Source organism: Poeciliopsis prolifica, unplaced genomic scaffold (assembly GCF_027474105.1).
Source record: "Poeciliopsis prolifica strain line A6 unplaced genomic scaffold, Auburn_PproV2 SCAFFOLD030, whole genome shotgun sequence".
NCBI lineage: Eukaryota > Metazoa > Chordata > Actinopteri > Cyprinodontiformes > Poeciliidae > Poeciliopsis > Poeciliopsis prolifica.
In genome coordinates this window covers 94,079-119,562 of record NW_026562405.1, presented here as the reverse complement: position 1 = coordinate 119,562, position 25,484 = coordinate 94,079, and the positions used below count along the sequence as shown (strand labels likewise).

General features: G+C 34.9%; 2 protein-coding genes across 2 annotated transcripts in view; one reads left to right on the top strand and one right to left on the bottom strand.

The window, feature by feature from the left end:
- Positions 1-10,066, bottom strand: part of angpt4 (angiopoietin 4) — a 61,911-nt gene extending 51,845 nt beyond the window's left edge. Inside the window, exon 1 of the mRNA XM_055050406.1 lies at positions 9,290-10,066. Within this exon, the coding sequence (XP_054906381.1) occupies positions 9,290-9,685 (396 nt within the window). The 5' untranslated portion in view covers positions 9,686-10,066. The remainder of the gene's footprint in view (positions 1-9,289) is intronic.
- An 11,010-nt stretch (positions 10,067-21,076) lies between these two features.
- Positions 21,077-24,906, top strand: LOC129372824 (uncharacterized). Its single transcript, XM_055050351.1, has 8 exons — positions 21,077-21,144; positions 21,533-21,772; positions 21,904-22,149; positions 22,230-22,541; positions 23,273-23,323; positions 23,581-23,676; positions 24,201-24,256; positions 24,407-24,906. Exons 1-8 carry the CDS (start codon positions 21,108-21,110, stop codon positions 24,686-24,688), a joined length of 1,320 nt encoding a protein of 439 aa, XP_054906326.1. The 5' UTR covers positions 21,077-21,107; the 3' UTR covers positions 24,689-24,906.
- Positions 24,907-25,484: the final 578 nt, after the last annotated feature.

The following is a 25,484-nucleotide window of genomic DNA, read 5'->3' as shown; positions in this document are numbered from 1 at the left end:
GATTTAATATTAGACAGTTAGAAAAAAAAGCTAGGTCTCTGTACAGTGCATGAAAATCTTTGATCTTAATGGTTTATTTACAAGTAAATTGTAATTTTTGGATTGCCGATAAATTGTTTAATAACATACAAAATGAAACAAACTGATCAGTTTTTTTTCTCCATGATTTATTTTCTTAAAATTCATATTGAAATTTAAAATATGTACCGCTACTGAAGTAAAGTTGGTTCATTTGTATGCAAAATATTTATTCTGATAAAATGAGTTAATGAGTTAAAACAAGACTAACTTGCAATTTGTTTACCTTTCATACTGATTAATATCAAGTTAATCTCATATTGAATCACTCAAACAATGATCAAAGTTTGTTTCCTCTGTCAGCTTTATGTCTTCGGAAAATATTTTTAACCTGACACATAGTCACAATTTGTGTATTTAGTTATTTTTAAATGTTACTGGTCAAATGTCAAGCTCCAGCCAAAGAACACAACTTATAATAAGCGCCCTGTGATGTGAAAAAAATCCCTAAAACACTTTTATCATCTTATCCCTTCAGACTTTCTAAAGCTGCCACTGTCTTTCCTCCTTTGTCTCACTCTCTTCAGAAAGGGTTATCATCAGCACAACCCCTGACCACATCAAAACACCGTATCAGAGCGGCTCGGTTGATAGCCAGGCTGTGATCCAACCACAGTGACTTTCCTGTTTCCCTCTTTCAGTCTCTCAGGAACAGGTCCATTTGAAGTCAGTCATTTGGCAGAAAACTAAACAGCCCCCCTGTTAACTACCTCACTTACTGCTGTTTACAGGCAGTCTGTCTTAAAAACCACAAACTGCTGCTGAGACCACAGACCCCAGTGAAGCCAGAACGAGATTGAGTGGTAAGAGCTGACAAAGACACATTGCCTTTTACTGCTGAGGTTAGAGATAATATGCAAATTACTTTAATTATCTAAAAAAACAAGACAGAGGCACTTTTTTTTATTAATACAACCGTAAAAGTAATGCTCATGAGGTTTAGTAGTCTTTATAAATAAGCCACAGTTGAACAAGTTTACTTTAGGGGAAAGCATTACTTTTAGTGATGGTACTTCTGTTTTCCTTCTTGAGCTTGCTGTAGAGTTCAGCACTTTTCACCCTCTCAATGTTTGTTTTTACTTTAAAGCTTAAAAGCAGTGCGAAGCAACTTCACTAATGCCACAGTCGTCTCCATCTAGTTTCACCCGGACCAAAACTTTGACCCTGGCTTAAATCTTTGATTTGTGATTTCCTGAGCCCTGAGAGAGAGCACATGCCACGGGTGTTCACACGAGAAACAAAAATACTAAAATAAGTTGGAACAAATGAGGATTACTTCACTGGACCCCTGACTTAGACATGAGACAGCTGTGACTTTATTTTCTAGCGCTGTTATAATATTTTAATTAATTCTTTGGTCTATAGTTTGCATTGTGAGTCTGTGTGAATCTTTATTTTTTTGTTAATGCAAAATGTTTTCGTGTGCAGTGTTTATAAGCTAGTTGGATGACACATATTGACATTAGTTACATTACTGGAAAGATTTTCCAAATTCTTATCTTTCCAGATGTAGCTAATTACCTTTGCTAAAATTTTATGCAACTGTGATTTTGAAAATATCCCATCCATCCATTTTCTGTACATCCTTGTCCCTATTAGGGTTGGGAGGAGTGCAGGTATCTATCTCCAGCGAACGTTTCAGGCGAGAGGCGGGCTACACCCTGGCAATTTGGAAAATATTTGTTTCATTAATTAAGATATGTTATTCAATTTTTTATTGTTAACAATTAACAAAAGTTGACGATTAAAGCCTGTTTGATTTAATTGTTTGATGATTTGTTTTCTGGTATATATATAGTTGTTTCTCTTCCTAACAACTATTCTAAGTTGTTTACACTAAAGCCTCATTCACCCAACACTCACAAGATGCAGAGCAGCATGCAACTACAGCTTGAGTGCCTTGCTCAGAGGCAACTAGACATGATGAGGAAAGCTGGAACCAAACCAGCTTTTTAACTGTAAAACCATTATACAACTGTAAAACCAGTTGTGAAACAATTACTCCACAGCAGTTGTTTCGCATTACAAACAAAGAAAATTCTATTAATACTCATTAGCTTCCATCCACATCCCTTCAAATTGTTTATGCTCCTTTAAAATTAAAAAGTTTAAGATTTTTACCAGATAATAAATATAGTTTGTTTGCATATGAGCAAATTGGACACTGAAATATTGCTGAAGATGGGAAATCCAAAAAGAAAAAAATCAACTGATTATGGACATAAACATACCTCTAACAGTGAGAAATGCATATTAAGACTTAGAAGAAATAATGTTCAAACTCCCACCTTGATTTGTGTGTTTTTTTATGGTGACACTGAGTTTCTGTTTTCTGGTTTGTGTTACTTGTATTTATTGTTTTGATACCATTTTCTATGTAGCCGCAGCCTGGCTTCCATTAGAACGGAAATTAAAGTCTTTACAGAGTAAATACAGGCAAAAAAAAAAAAAAAAGAATTAAATATGAGTGATTAACGGCTACATAAAAGACACAGATGCTGTAGCTAACATTCGTGGGGATTAATATTTGTGTAGGAAATGTAACTAAACCATAGCAGAGAAAAAGAAACAATGCTAAAGAAAAGCAAAGAAGACAACAGCTTTTATCTTTGATCTAAATTGCATTAAAAGTATGTTTAGATGGTGAAGATGTTCTGTAGAAAGACACAATTATCTACTCATAGACTGACCCTGACTAAATGCCAAAGGTGAAAGGTCGCCCTCTGTCTCCTGTCGGGATGCTGCAGACATCAGCTCTGGATCTGATCCACGTCTCCCCTGAGAATTAACAGTGTGGGTGGTAATTACATCCCAGCTCACATTCATGCTCACACGCAGACACTTGTATACACATTGCCCCAACACGGACACACTCCTGCACGCCTTGTTAAAAGTGCTGGTAAAATCTCGGTGGTTTAATCCAACGAAGCACTCTGAGAGATTAAAATCTTTCCAGAGAGTAGCAGAATCCCTCCTTCAGCTACCACAATGAGGAAATCAGCAGGGGTGGCCAGAAGGAATAATGAGAATTTTATACACTCCATTTACACTGGAATGTATCTTAGCCCATGTAATGTTGCAAATGGAATCACATTTTACAATGGCATCAAGCCACTGTAAAAAAAGAAACGTGGTTCATGGAAGTTTTCTTTTTATTTCTTTCAGCTGCAAAGATGCAGACTTCAGATGCTTTATAAAGTATTTAATGTGAATGAGGCAGAACAGCAGCAACAGATGGAAAAATATACATTCAGTCAAAAAAATAAAAAAAATAAGAAAATGAATACAACTGTCACCAACTCCTGCTCTCCTGAAATGAGAATTGCTCAGAATCTAAATGTAAAGTTATTATTTTTCTCCTGCCACAGCTTGTTGCACCGTCTGGGTGAGTTAACACTTAGGTTTTATCCAAAAGTAAATTCACATCTGTGCATGTGATTTGCTGGAAATACCAAGTAACCTGTTAGTATGTTCACTTTGCTTTAATAACATTTGTATATGGACTTGGAATATCTGTAGTATACAGATATTCCGTATACTGCAAAAATGTATCTGCACTTCAAAAAGGTTAGATTTAAATATAATACAAAGATGTGGACACAGTTTTGATGGAATAAAGTTTTAGACAGAATATCTGCATGTTATTTTTTGACAAATGTTTGTCTTGTTCACCTCAGGAATTGTGGGAATGTATCTGAGGACCTGGGGCATTGCAGTGATTGCATCATTATCTCAAGCAAGTTGAAAACAAGATGACAAGAAAATTATTGATTATTATAGTTTATTTTACTTTACTATAAAATTGTGTACAATTTTAAGTTTGAAGTGTTTTGAGTATAAATTCAGGGTAAACTTAATTAGTCCAGTTCCAAGTACCTTTTAGCTTTAAAGTAGCAGACCAGATTGATAGAACAATCAACCAATAACCAGTTTTACCAGAACCAGTAGAGGTTCTGTGAAGTTATCAGTATGTTTTTATTCTTTATCTGAAATAGGCAGAAGCCAGGTCACTGTTTGTTTGTGGAAATGTACTGAACATCCTCAGAGTGCTGAAATGCTATCAATTTGTCAGATGGATTTCCTAATTTAGGTGATTTAGGCCCTTCAAGATAACAGAAAATATTCATAACTGACAATTTTATACTTTATCATATTCATATAAAAAATGTTCTTCTGACAAAACAGCAAAAATCTTCATAATAACACCCCCCACACAATGTTTATTATGGTTTATTCAGCAGATTTAAACATTTGCACTTAAAATACTTCTAAAACAGTTGTTTGACATCAATCACAACTCAGTGCGTCAGTCAAAATGTCCTAAACTGAGATAATTGTGGCTCCTCTACTGTATGTACCTCACACAACCCAACTTCAAAAAAAGACCCTCTTTATGCTTTACATCCATTTACTTTACATACCAAGTAGGACATGTAAGAAAGTGTAAAGAAACTATGAGTCAGACAGATTAGGGATGTCGGAAGATAGCAGAAGATAAGGTGCCCTTTGAAGAGAGGAGTCTTGAAGGTAGAGATGTATGCTCCTGCTCTGATAGCATTTGGTAGCTCCCTTTCCCATTAAGGTGCCACAAACAAGAACAGTATGGTCAGAGGGTGACTGAAATGTAAGGACTGAGCCAGATAACATTCCTGAGAAAATCCCAGGGATTGAGATAAGCTTCTACATCTGAGTTTAAAGAACTGTGTTCATATACAACTTGTAGGAATTGTATTATTATTTTTTAATGATTTCAGTACGAGCAGCTATGGGTTGGTAAGGGAGATCAGTAAATAATGTTGTGTCCTTGCACTGTAAATTAGGGTGCAACACAAATTTACAGATGCTAATGTTAAAACTCTAAATGTGCACTTTTGATTTCTGAGACTGTGCATTTAGTTTCACCAAATATATGGTCATTATATTGTAGACATATGTCCTGCCTACAGAAAAATTTAAAAATAGAATAAAAATATCAGAAGAAAAGTTTAGCGTACAGGCATGTTGAAAAAAGGAGAGAAATGTTGAGGGTCAAAACCAGAATGAGAATCTAAATTTTCCTTCACACAGTTTACAAAACAGTAATATGTTTCCAGTGTTAAAAGATCCACAGTTCTGGGGGTCCGAATAAGGGTTTCTTTAAACTACTTGACTTAACTATGGCATAAATTTGACACATTAACATTTTATGAAGGCACCTGATGAAACAACTTGTTTATGACAAGTTGAAGTAATTTAAAAACCCTCCAAAGTAATTGGAGTCTGTTTAAACTTCATGTGTGTTGTGATAACTTCAGTTGCAGAGTTTCCCTTTATCACATAATTAACAGCGGATGTAAACTTTCTATGAGCTATGACAGGTGCAGCCAGAAAGCTCAGGCAGCTGAATAAATCTCTTTAACTCAGAAGAATTATGATTCTGAAAAAGGAGCATTATTCATGCTGCCGCTCTCATCTGCAACACCTAAATGACTCTAATGATGATGAATGGGGGCTCCCCGCCTGTAGATTCTTCTAGAAAATGTTTTCTTTTGCTAATCTCATTTAATGGATCAATAACACCTGCTGCAACTAAATCATTTCAACCTGCAAATCAGCAGGAGAGGCTTACTGCAGTTTGTATTGCCAATGTTTAGGGGTGATGATAATACAAATCTATGACCTTGATGTTTGTTTATCTGTCCACTTTGTGTAAGTCTAGTGATTACTTGATTTATATTTTTAATAAAAAATCAAAGGCTAATAAACGCTTTCTCAAAGGTGAAAAAACGTTTGAGAAATCTGAGGAAGGAAACAGTTTTGGGGTATTTTGAAAAGCAAAAAGTTCATCAACTGTGGAATTGTTTCTTGTGGTGAATCTAATGTACTTTAAAAAGAGGACAGAGTCAAATTCCACAAGGCAATTTATTTATTTGTGGTTAAACTGATCTCAGGCTACTTTGACCTTTGGGTTTGTCTTTTGAGGATTATCTAGTTGAAAGTTTTCTTTTCTCAGACTTAAAATTTGTCATATGTTGTTTAATTTGACCCCACAGGCGAGACAGATTTTAATTCTAGTATATTTTAAATGTTGTACTCTTTGGCTGTAACACTAAGATGGCAAATATGCTATAGTTTCAAAGTAAAATGATTTCAGTTGGATAGTTAGGGGATCTTTTGAAGCAATTCCATGACTCTTTGGCATCCACAGCCTTTTTCTTTAGACATCAGAGAACTCTTTACATCTTTGTAAGATGGTATCACATCCTTTTGAAGTAAAGATAAAGACAGAACCTTGATGTCAAAGGTTTAGATAGGACAGAGTTTACCTATCATCCCAAAGCAAATTCTAATCATTGGCACTTAATCTGAAAAGGATTGCTCTGTTTTTACATTTTTGAGCATGGTTTAAAAACAGCAATTCACTCATCAAACTAATCTGTGACAAAAGCAACTTTTGCAAAATATGTTTTGCTGTCAATAAAGACGAGTTGTTCTCTGAGGTGTCTGGTTGCTCACAGCTTTCAAATGAAGTTTATAACATGCCACACTGAAGCCAGCTGTGCAGCTCTGCACACCGAGAGTTACACAGGAAATAAAAAAGGTCAGAAAGCTCCTGAAAGCTCATTGATGGCATGTGACAACTCCTAATTTTTTTCCTGTCAACACCATTACTCCTCTGGAGTTGGCTGAAGTCCAGGTATTTGATCTGTCACAATGTACTTGCGTATTTGTGGCAAGAAATTATGCGACACAAAAACATATCACACAGTGCTGATTTCTGTCTATTTGTCCCGTTTAATCCCCTCCAACTGTCCTCAAGGGCAGGAATAACAAAAATATATGGAAAAGAATGAAAGATAAAACTGATTACTTATATAGATCGTCATCATTTATTTTAGCTGATATTTTTGAACTTACATCACTACCCTACAAACTTTTCAGTGTATTAAATGTTTGTCTGGCATCCACTCCTTCTCTTGAATAGCTCAGCTTCATCAGGGGAAATGTTTTGACACATATTTACTCAAGACTTCTTAAAAGTTCTACCACCTCACAATAAATTCAACATCTGCGGTAACATAATAACATGTTTATTTCACAACATATTATTTTCATATTTTTTCAGAGTCCAAATCTTCCATCCACATTGAAGCATTTAACCATATAACCATTCCTTGTGGCCTCCATCAGCCATAGAAAATAAGTGATGTTTCACATTGCTCCACACTTTGAAGTAATAGCTTTCCACACAGCAGCTATTTTACAGAAAATACAGCAGTTTGAGGCCATAATTTAATTGTTCATTCTTCTTCAGCTCAAGAAAAAAAATAAATAAATTGCTTCACCACCGATCAGACAAACTGTATGCATGAGTGTTTCTCCTGGGAGACATGTTGGGACCAGAATTGTAACAAACCGTAATCCTTGGAAGAATGGGCAGTCAAATGTCCAGCACTGAAGTATGTTCACAGTGAGCATGCTCAACAACAAGCTAACAGGTAAAGTCCCATAAGGCAGCTTTGGTTCCAAATTTCACCAAGATGTTTATCTTTCTGACATGTGTGACTCTGGCTTTTGTGTTCTTATTGATGTTCATCTTGTAATTCTTTCATAAATGCCATTTTTTCCTAATCTGTTTTGTGTTCTTTAAATTAATCCACTCTTGAAGTAACTTTTCTAGGCTAACAACTCCTGTGAAGTTGTTAGCCTAGAAAAAAGGAGTTCCAAATGTAGTCATTTTGTGGATTCTGGCTCTCTCTTATTGTTCCCCTGTGTCCCAAACCTCAGGGATGACTTTGCAACCCTTTCCAGACTGACAGATGTCATTGACTTGTTTTCACCTACACTATTAAATTTCCTCAATCACGACAAGATGTTTTTTAGGCTCTTTTTGTCAACTGCATATTGTCAAACAGGATGTTTGACAACTTAACTGTCATCCCAAAAACATTTTCACGAGTGCTTTGGTGTCATCATGACAGTTAAGTGAGTAAGTGATATTTTGATTGTACATTTAGCTAGTACTGAGGAACTCGTCTTTCTAAAAAGAGTGATTGATCAAAATTAATTCAACAAAGCATATTATTATATTTGGATTTGGATTAGGCTAGTTTGGATAGATGTGTTCCATTATTAAATGAAATAACCATTTATAGCTTAATGGTTATATCACTATAACCATTTACAGCTCCTGTAGTTCCCCAGTTTAAAGACTTGTTTTGTTTGCAATTAAGGTAAAGCACCAGTGAATGTGGAGACTGGAAAATAGCTGATGATTAAAACACAGGGACTATGTGATTATTTGCTTCAGACACCTGCAGTAAAGATAATGTATAAGAGGATGAATTAATTCACTTCTGCACTTAGAAACAAGCAAATGTGTTTCAGAATAGCTGGTCTGGACTTTATTGCAGGGGATTGTGAGGCCTCCTAAAAAAATAACTCCGTCAATAAAATTCATGGGTGGCAGGTGAGAAGAATTGGCTGCACATTATAGGTGGAGTATTGGAAGACTTCAGCATTTTAAATTGTAGGAAAAAAATTGTAAAATCGGCCATGAAGTCAGATTGTTAGAGACTCAGACCTGAATTATTTAACAGTGTGAGACTTTTTTGAGTAATGGCTTAGAGGGAAATTATCTTTTGCACATCTTTTATTGCACAGTGTGCAGTCAAGAATCCAATGAAAAGAAAAGACAAGTTACCTTTGGAAGAATAATAGTTTGCTGGATCAACAGCAGGGGGGACACAGTGCTTTTCTCCTGATTGAAACCAGCTGCCAGTCATCTAGAACCATAATTTAAAACTTTGATCCATAAACCACAAATTACCATACAAGAAATTCACAACTGCCTCAGTCCAGATTTGCTCTTTCACAGAAACAGAGATGCATGTGAAGAAGCGAATAGTTATAGTTAAAAAAAAAAAAGCCTTTTTTTGTAGTTTCACTTCTTGGTGTTAAATGGTTCCGGACAGCTGGATTTTGTAAGTCACGTCTTTTTCATTTTTAATGAGTAATACATTCACTGATGTACCATCAGCATAATTTGTGACATAAAGGAACATGCTTCATGCACAGAATTTTACCTTTTCTCTTTGATGAGTATTGATCTCCCTTAGAAAGTTACAAACATCTGTCCAGAGACCATGCATGCTTTTCTCTGACAGTTCAGCCAGTTGTAAACAATGAGTTTATATAGCATCCATTTAAGAAGAATTTGTTCATCCCTTACCTTTTGCAGCCACATTGTGTTGTTCTCCATTATGCTTTCCAGGTGCTGCAGTTTCTGATTCGACCATTCACCATCCACGGGCGGTGAGTCTCTCTGCACAACGCTTGCCCTGCCATGAGAGCCCCCGTAATGTTCGCCCTGCGACATGGACCCTCCGCTCTGACATCCGTCCACCTCTGGAAGGACGAAGGTGTAGCTACACTGACCATGCTGGATGCGATGGAGTCTCTTTCTCTTCTCTGCACCTCCTCCTCCACCACCAGTTCCTCCTTTTCTCTGGCTTCTTCCAGCTCCCGTTCGCTCTGTGCCTCCAACGCCGGCTCCATCACTGACTGTGGACCAGGTCCAAAGCAGCAGCAGCACCAGCAACCACCGGCTGAGATTCAGGCCTTTCATGACAATGCTTTCAATATTTTAAATGTTGTTCCTTTAACAGGGTCAAGGGAAGATTGTTTACAAGTTGACCCCAGTTCACCTTAGGAAGAAGCTTGCATATGCCTCTGAATGTAACAGTGAAGCCATGAGCTCAGTTTTTCTGTTTCCTTCACAATGGTCTCTTCAGTTTTAAGATTCCTCTTCTCTTGTGAATCAAAAGAGCAGCAGAAAATGACACCTGTTGATCTTGGAGGAATTTGTTAATTTCCTCCTCCACTGGATGGTGGCACAGATGCTCACCTCTAATTACTTTTTCAACAGGAATATTAGTTTGGTTTCTTTTGGTCAGATTTCTCTCAGATGAATTCATCCATCTGCATGATGCCAGGCAGGTTCCTCAGGTTTTGTCTCCTCCTCTCATGAAAGCAAAAGTTGAATGTTCAGATCCAAACAAGAAAAAAAAAAAAAAAAAAAGAAAAACAGGAGCTGAAGATGATGAGAAAACTAAGAAAACCTAAGTAGAAATTACATTTTAAAAATGTAAAATTTAAAAAAAAATCTCTTAAGTATTCAAATATCCACAAACTAATCAAAACCTGATAAATGGTAAATATCTGGATTTTACTTCTTCCACTCTTCTCTGGTGGCTGCAGTTTTAGAAGTGACTGAAGAGAATTACTTCTCCCCCCTTCTTATCTGGGAACGGCTGAAAAAAGAAAAGGGGGAAGGAGTGAGAGTCTCAGAGAGTGAGAGAGAGAAAGAGAGAGAGAGGGGAGGAGTGAAACGATGGGGGACGTGAGGGAGGTCTATTAGAGTGCCCTCGTATTTGCAAGCCGAAAGGAAAGGAAGAGAAGGAATGGGAAGGAACCAGAAAAATAGGAAGATTAACAGACTAAGAAAGAGGACAGAGAGAAAAGTAAAGAGAAAGACAGGCCAATACTACAAAGACTGGCCAGAACTGGAGCTGTAACTGTTGACACACAGAGGAAAGGCAGAGTCAATGACAGGAGAAAGAGATCTAAAAGAGGTACTGTAGTTGCTGTAATCTTTCTCCTGTCAGATCTTTCACTTCTGAAGTAAATGCCAAGGCCTTCTATGGTCATTCACTTGTCCTCAACACAACTATTCTCTGGGGCATTGCGGGGGATCAGCAGCTATGACGAACTATGTCGTCGTCAAAGTCCAGGTGAAAGAAAAAAATAAAATCTGGCCAAGTCTCTGTTGCAGGATGCATCTCCTCACTGCTTCTCGTCCATCCCGCTGTGCTTCCCTCTGCATGGAAATACATACAAAGATTAGTTCCAGATAGATGGCTCGGTCCCAACCTTATGAAACCCAAGCTGTACATGTGGAGAGACAATACGGGTTGACAGAGTTTATTTGTATGGTGATAAAATGTTCTGCAGAAATGACACAAATACAGAAAAATATCTGATGCAAGCCATGAGAGAAAATATACTCTCGTAGATTTTCACAAGGAGATATAGTCCAAAAATGTTCCAGTAGTGACATTTTGAATAAAGGACTAAAATGAATGTTTCTGTTTTGAGATTCTGTTACTGGTTCATCCTCTTCTGGTCACAAAGGAGTTGAAGATGAAAAGCTTTTCTAATCCTCTCCTCCTATTTATTTTGACAAAATGCCATTTTATTTTCATCTCGACCTGACCTCAGTCTACTGTTACCGCTGCTGCATATATCTTAATTTTTGCTGGACTTAATGTTAGTCAATTGGTCCCTTGGGAGTGAGCAGAGAGGTTACACAGTGGATGGCTTCTGCCCCAAACAGACATCATTCTCATGGGAACGGGGCGGACAGGGAGTCCAGTTTGCAGAGCGTTCTTTTCCTTAACACAGCAAAGGAGAATACATGGAGTATGCATGTGGGATGCTATATATTAAAAAAAATAAACTTTTTTTTATGTCTATCAGAGGTCGAAGTGATAGAATTAATCTTTGGAATGAGGTGAAGAGGTGGAAGCATAAGAGAGAACCAAGGACTCTGGATGCGTTCTGAAGAAGATTCCTCTAAAAATGATGAATAAATGTGACCCTACGCTGATAATTGTAGTACAGATCATTTAATGTTTAATTAGTTTTTTTTTTTTTTTTTTTTGTCTTTTTATTTTGGCCTTGCTGAACAAATATTACTAAATGTTTTATTTTCACACTTGTTAATATACCATGCATGAAATTATGCTTCTGGAATTTGCCTAAATGTATTTTTGGGCTTCATAATACATTTCCTGACCCCCCACGTAGAAACACTACGGAAACTTGGAAAGGGATATGGTAAAAGGTTTATTTATAAAAAGACAAAAATTATTGTTCCATCATCAGTAGTTTGGCAGTTTTGTTCCAGGGTTGAAGCAAGCAAAAAGGGGGTAAATTAAGATCCTGTCTTTAGGTTCTTAATTTTTAGTCAAGAGAGAACTTGACTAAAACCAGAGCAAAAGGTTTGAGATCCTGGACATGAAATAAAACAGTATTTGGAGAGCAGGCAAACCGCTGAAGATAAACAAACTAAAATGGACAACCATGAAGTTGGTGAGTCATCATGAGAGGAACAACTGAAGGATCTGGGCTTGGTGTGGAAATCAACATAAGATCCAACAACAAAAGACAGATCATCAGACGAAGACCAAGTGTTTACAGACAGGTCTACACCAAGACAGTCATGCCCTCCAGCAGAGATCTTCTGTTAGGGAAGTCTCACACAAACTCACATCCATAAACATGATCATATTTGAGCTTTTAGTACAACTACCAGAATTGCTAATAAATGTGACCAGAATCCTAGCTATTATTGTATGAATGTTTATGAAATGTTGGTAAGACTTGATTGACATGCTCTGAGATACCGGACCTCATCGTTTCTCAGTGTTGGTGGTCTCTGTCATCTCATTTTTATTTCAGGAGTAACAATGTCATGAACCAGCCCTTTCACCTTTCTTCCATGGGAAACAGACAACGGAGATGAGGATGTGTTTCTTAATCCAGGACTTAATTTTAACTATAGTTTTTTTTTCTTTATATATATATATAAAGAAAAAAAAACTTAATCTCTGCCTTTTTTATCTGAATTCTTGCATCTCTTTATGATTTACTTGTTTTTACATTTCAAAGGATATTCTGCAATAATTCCTCTCCAATTTAAACAATACAAAAAGGATTACTGCAGAAATCAGGCAAAAGTGGAAAAAATGGAAAAACAAGAGACAGACCATTTTCTGAAAGAGATTTAGTTGAAAGCTTACAGACAAACACAAGGAGAGAGGACAGAAGAGAATCTCCTGTGTCAAGGTTTCCGGTGGTAATTCTAAGAAAGAAAAAAAAAAAAAAAAGACATTTGGCTCAGACAGATTAAGTTTGAATACAGCCTGTGGAATCCAACAAATCCCCAAAGAGAAAAAAAAGGTATGACATTGAAGATGTTCCACATTTTATGTTAACACATTTCTCTTTTTTGACAAACTTGAGACACAATTCTTAAAATGTAAAGTTGAGAAATGTATTGCCAGCTCACTCGTTACAGAATTGCACACATGCAGACGAATATGAGTGGTTCTGTGGTGACTGCTGGGTGGTTGGTGGCAAGTGAAACTTCAAATCAAATTCTGCTTTGGTTTTTTTATTCCACACTGAGCTGACTCAAGGTACCAAAAAAAGAGATGCATAGCTTTTTTTCAGTGTTAGATGTGCTGCACTTTTGATTAAACTCAGATGTTACTGATATAAAGGACTTTTGTTTTTTCCCACTAACATCCACTGTGCAAAGTCTATTCTGACATAATACATAAAACATATTTTTGCTAAGAAGAAGAAAAAAATAATATGGTAAACTTCTGAAATATGTATATTAACCAACAAAAATATTTACAATAACATGTGTTTGTATTGTTCTGTTTTACTTTAAGCAAACTTTTAAACAAACACATTTAACAAATAGTGACACTCATATATGATATTTAAAAAAAACATCTGAACTTGTTTAAAAATACAAAATTAATTTCTGTTGTAACTCTGTTGTAAAAATAAAGAAAAATGTGCTGCCACCAGCTAGAAAAACGTTTGAAGGAAACATTTATTTGTGATAGTATTTATTTGTGATAGTATTAGAACTAGAAAGGCATAGCAGAATACATGTAATAATACGAAAACATTGAGATCTAACATCACCATTATCCTGACATAAATTCTGTTCCAAAATGCCAAAGCAGTAAAGCAATTTGACTGTACTATAACTCACTACTATAACACAAGCTGTGTATAAAGACTTGATTACACAACATAATTAAAAGAAGAAGAAAAATACATGAACAGAAAACATACAACATAAACATCCTACCTTGCATGAGATGGTTTAGTCCAATCAAAGTTTAGTTCAAGCTGATTTCTGTCATTTTCTCAAGCATTACAATAATTCTGCAACCGATTTTTGCCACCTTATGCAGCCTTTTAGCTGTCTTTCTTCAACTGTTATATAAGGGGGATGGTGTGACCACATAGTATGCAGCCAAAGTCTGAAAGTTGCACAAAACAAAACCTCCAGATGGCTTTGGTTGTTAGGGCAATCCGCAAACATGGCAACCAGTATAAAAGGAAAGGAGGACACAGCTAACTATCAACTGTATGTTAGAGCCAGGCACCTTTATTTAAAAGCTGACTAAAAATAAACCACTAATGGGAAGATTTACCAAACAGTCATTGTGCTGAATGCTTGCTCATATCTACAAACCATTTATGCATAAAAAAGCCAACATGGTTGGAGTCTTTCCCAACTTCATACAAGTTATGTTCAGTGAAACTGCCACATGAGTTTAAATGTGGAAACTAAAGGTTTTTGTGGATTCGACATCATATCCTTCAAATCCATCAGGGAATCTTCATCAGTATGTAGTGTAGGTGAAGTATAGTAAACACTATATGTAAACACAGTCACTGTCAATCACTTTCAGCACCTCTGACATGGAATAAAATCAGAACCTGATGGTGTGACAGCACTTTGATGGATGAGGGCACGACCCTCCTTACACATTTTAATACTCAGCACCTGCAAAAACACTTGTTTGGTTGTAACGTGAGATTATTTCACATAAACAAACTGAGTGAATGGATGAAGGGATGACAGGATTAATGGATATGTTGTGCCTGTGCAGTAATAGACACATTTTTTTGAGGGCAGACACTTAATACTTTAAATAGATACTCTGTTATTTCCAAGGTAATCTTCAATGGATCATCTTGTTCATTTTCTGCAGTTTTGTACCTTTTTTTGGAAGCCAATGAGGTAACTAACTTTATTAGTATTAATACTGAACATTAAGCTACATAAAGTTGAATGGTAACTTGTTTTAGTTTCAGGTTAATTGGCCTATCTGCACATGTTTAATTTAATTCACTCCATTAATGAATATTTGGACCTCAGTACCCCTAAACAGGATTAAGCAGGTATATAAAATAAAAGAATGGATTACAGGAAAAATGCTTGAGATGTCACTTCCTATCCATTTGTGGCCACTTTGCAGTAGTTTCTCAAATTAACTCTCTAATCCTTTCTTTCTACTTTGAAAGGAGGCTACTGAAAATCCACACAGAAAAGGGATTACAGTAGCATGTGAGGTCCACAAAAAATAAGGAACTTCTCTTAAATCTGCAGTAGCTTTTTTACCCACCGAAGTTGATTAAAAAGAAAAAAAAATCATTTAAAATAAAATAATGAGTTTTTTTGTGTGTGTGCATGGAAGATACATGCTTTTACAGCTTTGGGCATCAAAACTGTACCATAAACATTAAGCTCTGACTTTTGGAGCAAAACATAAAGCTTTTATGTTTTGCATGTTTTCTGTCTTTGCCTGGAAACCTCCTTTATTCTGACACAACTTTCTGCTTAACTAGTTTGAAGGCATCCCTAGTATATGCAATGTGATTTTATTTGAACAAGATTATAGATCTGTCATCTCTTAAAGTGATTTCTCCCAAAGGCGAAACACAGCATTTCATCTCCTCCTTCTGGCAACTCATTTATATGAAACTGGAATTCAGACACAGCAGATTTGATTTCCAGCAAGAAAGCTGTAAAAACAGATTGGGTCAAGATTTACTCCTTCCTTGTTATTGGAAAACAAATAATACCCTGGAGGGTTGTATATTTTTAATCTTATAAATTTATTTTTTTTTTCAACTTCTAGAAATATAATTTGATATCTTGGTAATATGGCTCTTAGCTGAGTGTGCAGAGAGCCATAAAAAGTGTTCTTTTAAGAACCTATTTTTCCAGCAGGTATTCCTGTGGGTAGGTTGTGAATTCAATTAAGATAACAAAGTGTGCCAGAGTTCAGTGTGTTAAGAAATTACATTTAAAAACAGAAGATCCATGGGAGAGATTAGAGAAATCTCTCAGTCTCAATTTTCAGAGCAGATTCATACATATATTTGTAACTTCTGAAATGATCAGTGAGTAGTAGAAAAGCAAGGAAACGTTTAATCATTATTTCATTATCAAAGTAATTCTCTATAAGAATAAGACAGATTATTCATAATTCTGTTGTGTTTGTCAAACTATATGCAATTTGTTGTGTTGTATTCAAAGGATCCAAAATGCTTCTGGACAATCAGTCATATCTGTAAGGCTTTTTCCAACGATTGGAACAAGAATAAAGAAATAAAACACATTAATTACTGTTCTCAAGGCAACTCAAGGTCAGACAAAGCAAAGCTTTTAAAAGACAGAGAGCATAAAAATGAGAACTATAAATTTTCCAACTTCAGACAAAGAACTCTGTTTAGTTCATATATTAAAGGCTTGATGAGTTCAATGTTTCTTCCTCTGAGAGAATCAAGGAAAGACAAGAATTGCTAAAGAAAATGCACACTGATGTCCTCTGCAGAAATTAACCACTGGGGGTCAGCATTTTAGCATAAAGAGCCAATATGAAATATTAATGACTGAACAGCTGAACATGTCCTAATGACTAAAATTGTTGCCCATTTAAACCTTTACATTTTACATTATCCCAGATTACACATTGTTTGTCACCTTTGTGTAATCTTGCATCTGCATTTACAACAATTAAACTTGTTTTAATCAAAAATGTTTTACAAATACAAAAAACATATTTATTGATAAGCACATATCTATAAATATATGTATTTATACTTATTGAAATGTATATATGTGTAGGAGGAAGTAGTTTGGTAAACTGCATGTAAGTAAATAACCAGTTAGGTCCTGTACAGATGAGAGTGTCTAAGGCTGTCATTTTCTCATTTTTATTTTTTTAAAAAGGCCATCCACTTACTCTCTTAACACTAAAACTCCTCACAAGCAGTGTTCAATTTTGGACTGTTTAGTTTTAGTAATAAGGCAAATATTTGTCCCAATATATTGTCTTTGTGCAGGGACTAAAATCAGGAAACTCTATGGTTTCTGTTGTATTGCCCCAAAATGCAAATCTCAGCCTACAGCTGGTAATTTTCATAAAGACATATTTTTTTCTGTGTGTAGAGTCTATATTATACAGTATGAAAAAAAAGGCTTCATGTTTCTCTTCAAAGGAAGAAAATGAGACAGGAATAATTTCAACAAGGGAGTTAAAGCTTAAAAATAATGTTGAGAATTTAAACTCACATCTGTTTTTAGAAAAGTCTTAGCTGTTTAAAAATTCCAAAAGGAAGATTTCCCACCATTAGAGATTATAGTGTTTATACAACATTATCAGCTTCATTCTGACTGTATCATCAATGTCTTTTAAAAACTGATAAGAGTTAAAAATAACCTTTAGTGACCTGTATGACATAAAACATGTCCAAAATGATTACTAGTTATTTATTTACAAAGTAGTTTAACACATATTTAACCAGTTTAATATCTTCTGGGTTTACTGGTAACCAATGTCTGTCCAGGCACCTATCTGGGGGTGAGGTGCATGTGTGTTTGACAAGAACAGAGCAGAGTTTGTCAGAGGTCAAACTGAAGCCTTGGGTTACTGACAGGCTTTTAAATCCCTGAGTTAAAACAAGACAGTTCCCCAAACTCTAGGCAAGATTAACCTTCATCTGTCACTACATGCTCTCTGACTCTTCAGAGGAATATTATGTGATGTATGTGCAGTAGACAAAGGCTGATACTAAACCTTTGTTCATAAAGCATACTTAAACATGTTAATGTTTAAATATGAACACCTGTGATTATTCTTCAATCTACCATTTTGACCTTTAAAGGGACAATATTATGTATCTAGCAACATGGTCCCATTTTATAACACAATGATGTAACTATTTTGACTTCAGTTGTTATAAAAGTGCTCCATATATTATATACTGTGTAAAACATATTGACTTTGTAATTTAACTCCTTGAAATTGGGCCTTTGTCTCTTTTAAAACTCCTGCTCTTTCTGAAACTCCACCTTCAGGAAGTCATCATAACATTGTTCCTCTATTAACCCTTTAATAGTAAATATTGCACTGAGAAGTAGCTCACATATTGAGCTCAGAAGATGCGCAGTTCTACCAGATGTTTGCTAATTGCTCCTGACTGCTCTGAAGGAGCTGATTGGGGGAGTCAAGGAGGGTTGCTCTCTCACAAGACAGTGTGGAAACTGCAGATCTGAGGAGGAACTGCATCTCAAAGGTGGTGCTTGGTCCACCCAGGTGTTTCGTGCACCTGAACAGTTGCCATTGGAGATTCAAGAATTTCTCAAACGTGTATGAAAGAACCAAAGGAACACTCCAAATGTGTTCTGGATGAGGGAATAACATCAGAACATTATGTAAATCTCCAAAAAGTCAACTTTACATAATACTGACGCTTTGATGTCTTTTTTAGCAACTCCAACTCTGCTCTGTGATATTTAATAAGAAATCACAATCTTTTCCCTGCAATCAAGCCTAAGTGAAGTTCTGATCTTTCCACATCTCCCTGATTTTGTGTCTCATTAGCTCCCAATGAGTGATTTTACACACCTCATATATGTTTATGAGAACAAGAGAAAAACAAATACCTCAATTTTTATTTAAAGTGAAAAAGGAATCCATAAAACAATTACCTATTTAATCACCAGGATATTTTAAACATAATCTTTTCTGAAGTTTTACTGATTCATCACTGAAAATGTTCTGCTGTAAATATCTAATAAATCACAATAGATTGAACCCTGGGTCTCATAAACACAAATCATCTCTACATGTGTTAAAGCACTGGGTTCTGCTCAAAAGGCTCCAAACTGCATGAAATTTCTATCCTATCTGTGTTTTCTTTTCAGATTAGCCAGTGGTTTTGCTGATGGCAAACATTGTATAAAAAACATAATCACACAATGGAGCCATCGGTCCGTGTTTGAGTTGGAGTGTTTGCTGTTATCAGACTCTAAAACCACTGGCCAAAAGCCATTAGAGCTCTTTAACACAAGGCTGGTGTTCCACCAGGGCTACATACTCACATACACTTGCTAGAAACACTGATTTGTGTTGTTAGTTTTCACAGACAGCTTGATATTGCAGAAAACAACCCAGTCAGCAAAATCTGCTGGTGTATTTGGAGGTCAGTGTGAGGCTGTTTGTGTTCAAAGTGTGCAAAACAGTATTATACTTACATGTTTTATATTATTGTTATTTCATTTTCCAGTGTTTGAAAATTAGCCTGCCTCAGTCATGTTGAGGAAAAGTATGATTTATCAATGCTTAAAATACTGAATTAAAATATACATTCAACATGTGGACCAGATGATTATTCAGTTAATTATTTGGTGCAGAACTACGGTGTGTGAAAAAGGCAAGTAATTTCATTCAATAATATCCTCATAACCTATTTATTATTTGTCTTCTTTATGACTTTTACATTTATCTTTTCAAAATAAATAAACAAAAGTAAATATTTTTGTGTCTTGATAATTATTTCAACATGTTTCCCATAAAAAAAATTGTAAAAACATTAGACATTTGATGACAACATTAATACTTACTTTGTTACAGTACAACCACAGACTTTGATTTACTTTTGAAGGATTTTATGCAGGGAATCAGCATAATATAATAACTGCAGTAGAATGATTTATTAGAAATTTCCCCAAAATTCCAAGGAAGTTTCTTGTTGTGTTGTTTTGTATCATTTAACCAAAATAAGAACATCAAATGGAATGGGGTATAATCGCTAAAGGTACAAACTGAAACTTGCAGAAGTTAAAAAAAAAAAAAAAAAATTATCAATGGATTACAAACGTGTTTTTTTTTTTTTTTTCATTCTGTCTCTCTATAGTTTTATTACATGCTTAGTCTGGATTTGAGGTCATTATGGCTCACCAAATTGCTGTGTTGATAGTAAAGTTACGGGCCATAAGCAAACCTAAAACAAAGGGGAATGAAAACCCAGAACACTGAGCTATTTATTAGAAAGAACAAGTAGAGCAGTGGAGTAAATAAGCAAGAAAAATTTCAGTAGGATATGGCTTGAGGGAAAATTTCCTGATCAAGAAGAATGGTTAGAGTGTGCAAGATTTCTATTTTCTTTTTGCAGCTTGAACTTTATGCTTTGATTCTTGTGAGAATGCTTATGAAAATGATGCATGGTATCATATACATAAGAAGACCAAAATAATGTCTTATCAAGTTTTTGTCAGAAAATGGGCAAGAGAAATCATTAAACATGACAGCCAAATGGAAAAATCTGCAACAACAAACAAAACAAAACAGAAAAATATTCAAACTTTGAAATGTGAAACAACTGAGAAAAAAACTTAGCTTAATATGCAAAGTTGTAAGCCACAAGGATCCATGCATTACAAAATAAAGTGAACAAAAATAAAGAAAAAATAATGTGGATAATTCTTGAAAAACAAATGTAGGTAAGCATGATTTTTTTTTTAAGCATGTTTTGATTTTTAGAGTTGATTTTCTTTAATCAGTTCTTATTCATAGTTGTAAAAGCTGCAAAAAATATATATTTTTATTTACACGCATATTTCTGTGATTTGTTACTCTGCGCATTACTGAGCTATCTAAACAACTTTTTTCCTTCAAAATAAATGGACTTCAATATGGACCAGTATTTCAAAAGCACTGTGAGCTAAATGCAGTAAAATAATCATAAACTTCAAGACACAGATTTCTGAATCATAAATTGCCAGAAGAATATTGTGTTTATTCATTCCTTTTTTGACTGATGACAGATAAATAAAAAGCTATTTGCTTCATATTAAGCTCACTTGTAAGAATCAAACTGATGCTTACAACTGATTCAGAAAATGTACTGCATAGTTTCATTTACTGCAAGTTTTTACAGTCTTTAGTTGAATGTTGCAACCTCTCTACAGCACCACCACAGAGAGAATAAAGGAAGAACATGGGTGGAGAATATGAAAACGCTTTAGATTGCGTATTCAGGAAACGATGAAAGAAGACTAGATGTCATACAACTTCAACACATAACAGTCTGAGACTTGCGAAATGAAGAACATCTTTCTACTCATCATCCTAATTTCAGGTAAAATTTGCGTTCTCTTTTTCTCTGTTCTTCTTTTCTATCTGAGGTAAAATTGTTGTTACACAATTTTAGTTACCGTTTTCACATTCTTGAAGAAGCATTACACTTACAGTCTCAGTCGAGCATCAGACCACTACGGAAAACTAATAAGTCAAATCCATTGAATTGCATTTTAATGTAACCAAACACAATTTCTGTTCATAACTAATTTGAAACATTTGATTTCACATATAATTGGTTGTTTTGACTTTGCTTTAAACCTTTTCTTCAGAATTTAGAAAGTATTGGAAAACTACACAAATCACAACAATTCTGTAGTGTTAAACTTGTTTCTTAGCTGATGACCTGTGTGGTGTCATCTGAACATTTTTATCTGTCTGTTCTACAGATTTTGAGGCTTCAGGTGGAACAAAAAGATGCCCACAAAATGGGACTGAATTTACCTGCCGACAGCCAAAAAGTAAAAATGTGAAAATATTTATTTCTACAATTAACTCAGAGCAAAACAATCACAATGATAAATGTGAAGAAAGATTTAACTCCCTCCTGTTCCAATACAAAACCAAAAACTGCAGTTTGACTGTAATGTTAACAAAACCTCACATCGGTATGATAGAAGTCAAAGCAGGTAAACTACATTCAACTTTTAAATCGCAAAAATATTGTCAACAATTAACTGTATTTAAGTGTACGATTTAAGAAATGTATTTGCTGAATAAAATTTTGTCTGTTTCAACTATGTATCTTTCTGATTTGCAGACAGCTGTAGCTCATCAGCTAAAACATCTAAAAAGCCAATAATATGTAATTATCCAAATCAAAACCAGTCAAAATTCCAGTCAAGGTGCAGGTCCCAGGATTTTGTCTGTGACAAGTTTTCCCCACAATCACATAGTGAATTCACAGAATCAATCCATAAAGCGTGTCCATTCAGTGATGGTCTTTACTCATGTAAAATGGAAGAGAGAAAGACAGAAAAGCCTGAACTCATTCTAAAGGTTACAGGTAAATAGTACTTGTGTGGCTACATTTTGAAATTTCATTCTTTTAAGGTAACCTAATTTTCTAAAACTTATTTTTTACAGATATTGTAACTTTCACCAAATCACCAGTTATTGGAGAGAACCTCACCTTCTTTTGCAAATATGATGATGACAAAGACCAAAAACTTGAAAAATTTGTCTGTAAGGGAGAAAAGCCGACCAAATGTGAAGTTGTCATCAGCACCAAAACTGCAGATAAAACCTGTAGGTTTACAATGCAGAATAATAAGAAAGGTAATATCACTATAACAATAAAAGATGTAAGAGCCATAGACTCTGGTACATACTGGTGTGGAGCAAGAAAGAAGCACCAGCAAAGTGAAATATTCATAAGCCGACTCTTCTTGGATGCAGGTGAGTCTAACCCTGATTAGACCTGTTGTGGTATTATTGAAAAATGCATAATTGATTGTAAGGTCAATTTAATCAATATGATTATTTCTTTTAGTTTCTCAGGTAAGGACCTTGCTCTAATTATGGGTAGACGTATAAGCAAAGAAATGCTGGTGACAATATTGTGGTGTTTCTGAGCTGAAAGGGAGGAACATTACAGGAAGTGGTTTTATTCAGCAGCCTTTAGAACAGGAAGCACAGGCACAGCATGTGATTTTAAAGTGCTGATAATATTACCATTTCCTGTTAGCAAAGTATATTTGTGTTAAATCACAGATCTTTTAATTAATCACCAGAAATACTTGTTTAGATTAAAAGGCAGAATTATGTGTATCTATTTTTTTATATATAATTCTTTAAAGATGAAAAGGCAGAATTATGTGGATGCACACTGCTGTGTTATTGGTAATAGTGTTTTCATTTTATTTCAATTTTCCTGTAATCAGACAGGAGTTGTGATAATTAGAAGAAAACATCAATGACATTCAGCATGAGAATATAACTGAAAAGTAATTTGTAAAAAGATACATTTCGAGTGTCAATCAAGCAACAGGACGCTTGATTGACATGGGGACAGTGGTTGTGATAAATAAAATCATGTTTATGAGCATCACTCTTCAATGGATTTATGGTTCATAACCTTTCACATTTATCATAATAAATGGTTTTATCTCCATGCTTTTCATATCTAGTTACAACACCCACATCTCTTCCTACTTCAACTACGTCTTCACATATTTATGGTAAGCTCACATCTTTACATCAAAACATATATATAATGGGGCACAATATGTTTTTGGAATTGATTATATGCATAGCTTTTTATTTGTTGTTGGGGTTTTTTAGTAACAGCATCGTTAACTTCTGCCTTTAGGAGATCATCATGCTTACCAACCTTAACAACATTTTTACTTTGTTTCTGTAAAATATATTTAAGTTTCTTTTTTTAAAAAATGGGTAATCATGTTGATACTATTTCAAACAATGCCATTTCTTTCAGGTGGCTTGAGCTCGGGGGTGAAAACATCATTCATCATAATAGCTGCTGGAGGGACACTGATTCTTTTGGTGATAGTTACGTTTTGTCTGTACAAACGTAAGAATTTACATCATTTACTGGCACAAAATAAAGGTTCTCATACAGACAAAATTATATTTACAAACTGTGAATGCAATTATGAATCCTTATTCTAAAACATGGCGAGTTGTGTCAAGATTGCCACCCCTATTTGACAGTGACAATAATTTTGAAAATAGAATTCAGAAAAACAATATTTTACCTGAAATTATCATTCCTGAACAGCCTGGAATAATATTTCCTTTCAGTCTAAAACTGGAAAATGAAATAAATTATGAAAAAAAAATGTATACTTGACAACAGTTTATTTTGTTAAAGCATGAGCTCCAGAATTCTGTTATATGATTATTCACTGATTTACTGATTTTGCTGATCATAAAAATTATACTGTAAAATTTTTATCTGCTTTGTGCAATAATGCCAACTGTGGCTACAGTCCAGTAGCTGGTACAATCCAGTCACACACACATCATTGTGTGAATGTGTGTGTGACTGAGTGAACTCTGGATTTGATAAAGTGCTGTTTATCGTGTTTCTTATAGGATGTCTTCGTTCAGAAAAAGCGGAAAACAGTTCTGCAGAGCAACATCCCAGAGAGGTTAGTGTTTACATGGAAAAATATTGATGTATTTAATTTGTTTACTTTTTTCAGCCACATTATTATAGTGAAAATAGTTGACATTGAATACTCATTTTATTTAGGTTAAATGGAAAAAATATATGATTTTTAAACATTTATTTCTAAAAGGACTGCATATATGAAGAGATACCACTTGGCCTGCAGACAAAAGTGGGCAACGCTCATGCCACAGTCAACTTTTCACCTAACGACCCAGCTTCACTGCATTATTGTACTATCAATTTTCAAAGTGGTTCCACCAAAACCACTGATGGAGAAGTTCAGATCATGGAACCCTCCTCATCCTCGTGTCAGTATTCTTTCCTAAAGCTCAGCAAAAACTTAGCTTCCCTGAGTGATCCACCAACCAAATCTACAGGCGAACCGCTTTACTCAGCAGTCAAGAAGTAACAATAGGAAATAAATAAAAACAAAGAAGAAAAAGATTGGAGGACTGAAGTTTTATTTGATCAGGGCAAAAATTGTAAATACTTTCAAGCTGGAATCAGTTGATCTTTTAAAATATGATACATGACTTCTGACCTGCTGTGCAATGATAAAGCTCAGTATAAAAGTTTGATTTCTCTGTTCACTTCAGCCTTAGATTTGTCATATCACAGAATGCATTGTGACATTATTTTACTTTTTTATGTATTATTGTTTCCCTTGAAAACCATCAGTACTACAGATGTGTTATGCTTGTTGTTATGTATTTTATCTGTTTTGTATTTGGTTACTCTTTATATTATTTTTTGTTTGCTGCATTGTTTTTATACTAGAAACAAAAACACCTTTGCCAATGCATTTTATGAAATGGATACAGGCCAATCGGAGCCCTCAGATTAGCTCATTTGTAGTGTAAATACTGAGTTCTAAAATATGCATAAAAGATATCACAAAATTGCAAGCTGAACACATGTCTAAAGGCATTAGAAGGATTAATGTCTTCTTCTATTTGTACAGTATGCACCCCCAATAAGTCATGTTATCATGTGTTGCATAATATGGACAAATTAATAAAATATGACAGCAAAAATCTTACAAAAAAATTATTAATATCTTTTTAATATTATTGTTTATAGTAGTAGCTGCAGTAGCATTAGTCGAGGTATTTGTAACAGTATTCATCATAGATGTAGTCATTTTATTAGTGGTATTGTATGTTTTTCCTTCACTCATTCTGTCTCAGATTTTAATGTTGTAAAAT

Bases quoted from the DNA above. Each gene is read 5' to 3' on its own strand.
- LOC129372824 (XM_055050351.1), top strand. From the start codon at position 21,108: ATGAAGAACATCTTTCTACTCATCATCCTAATTTCAG. The intron at 22,542-23,272 runs GTGAGTCTAACC...TTTCATATCTAG, and splicing joins CCGACTCTTCTTGGATGCAG to TTACAACACCCACATCTCTT. The intron at 23,324-23,580 runs GTAAGCTCACAT...CATTTCTTTCAG, and splicing joins TACGTCTTCACATATTTATG to GTGGCTTGAGCTCGGGGGTG.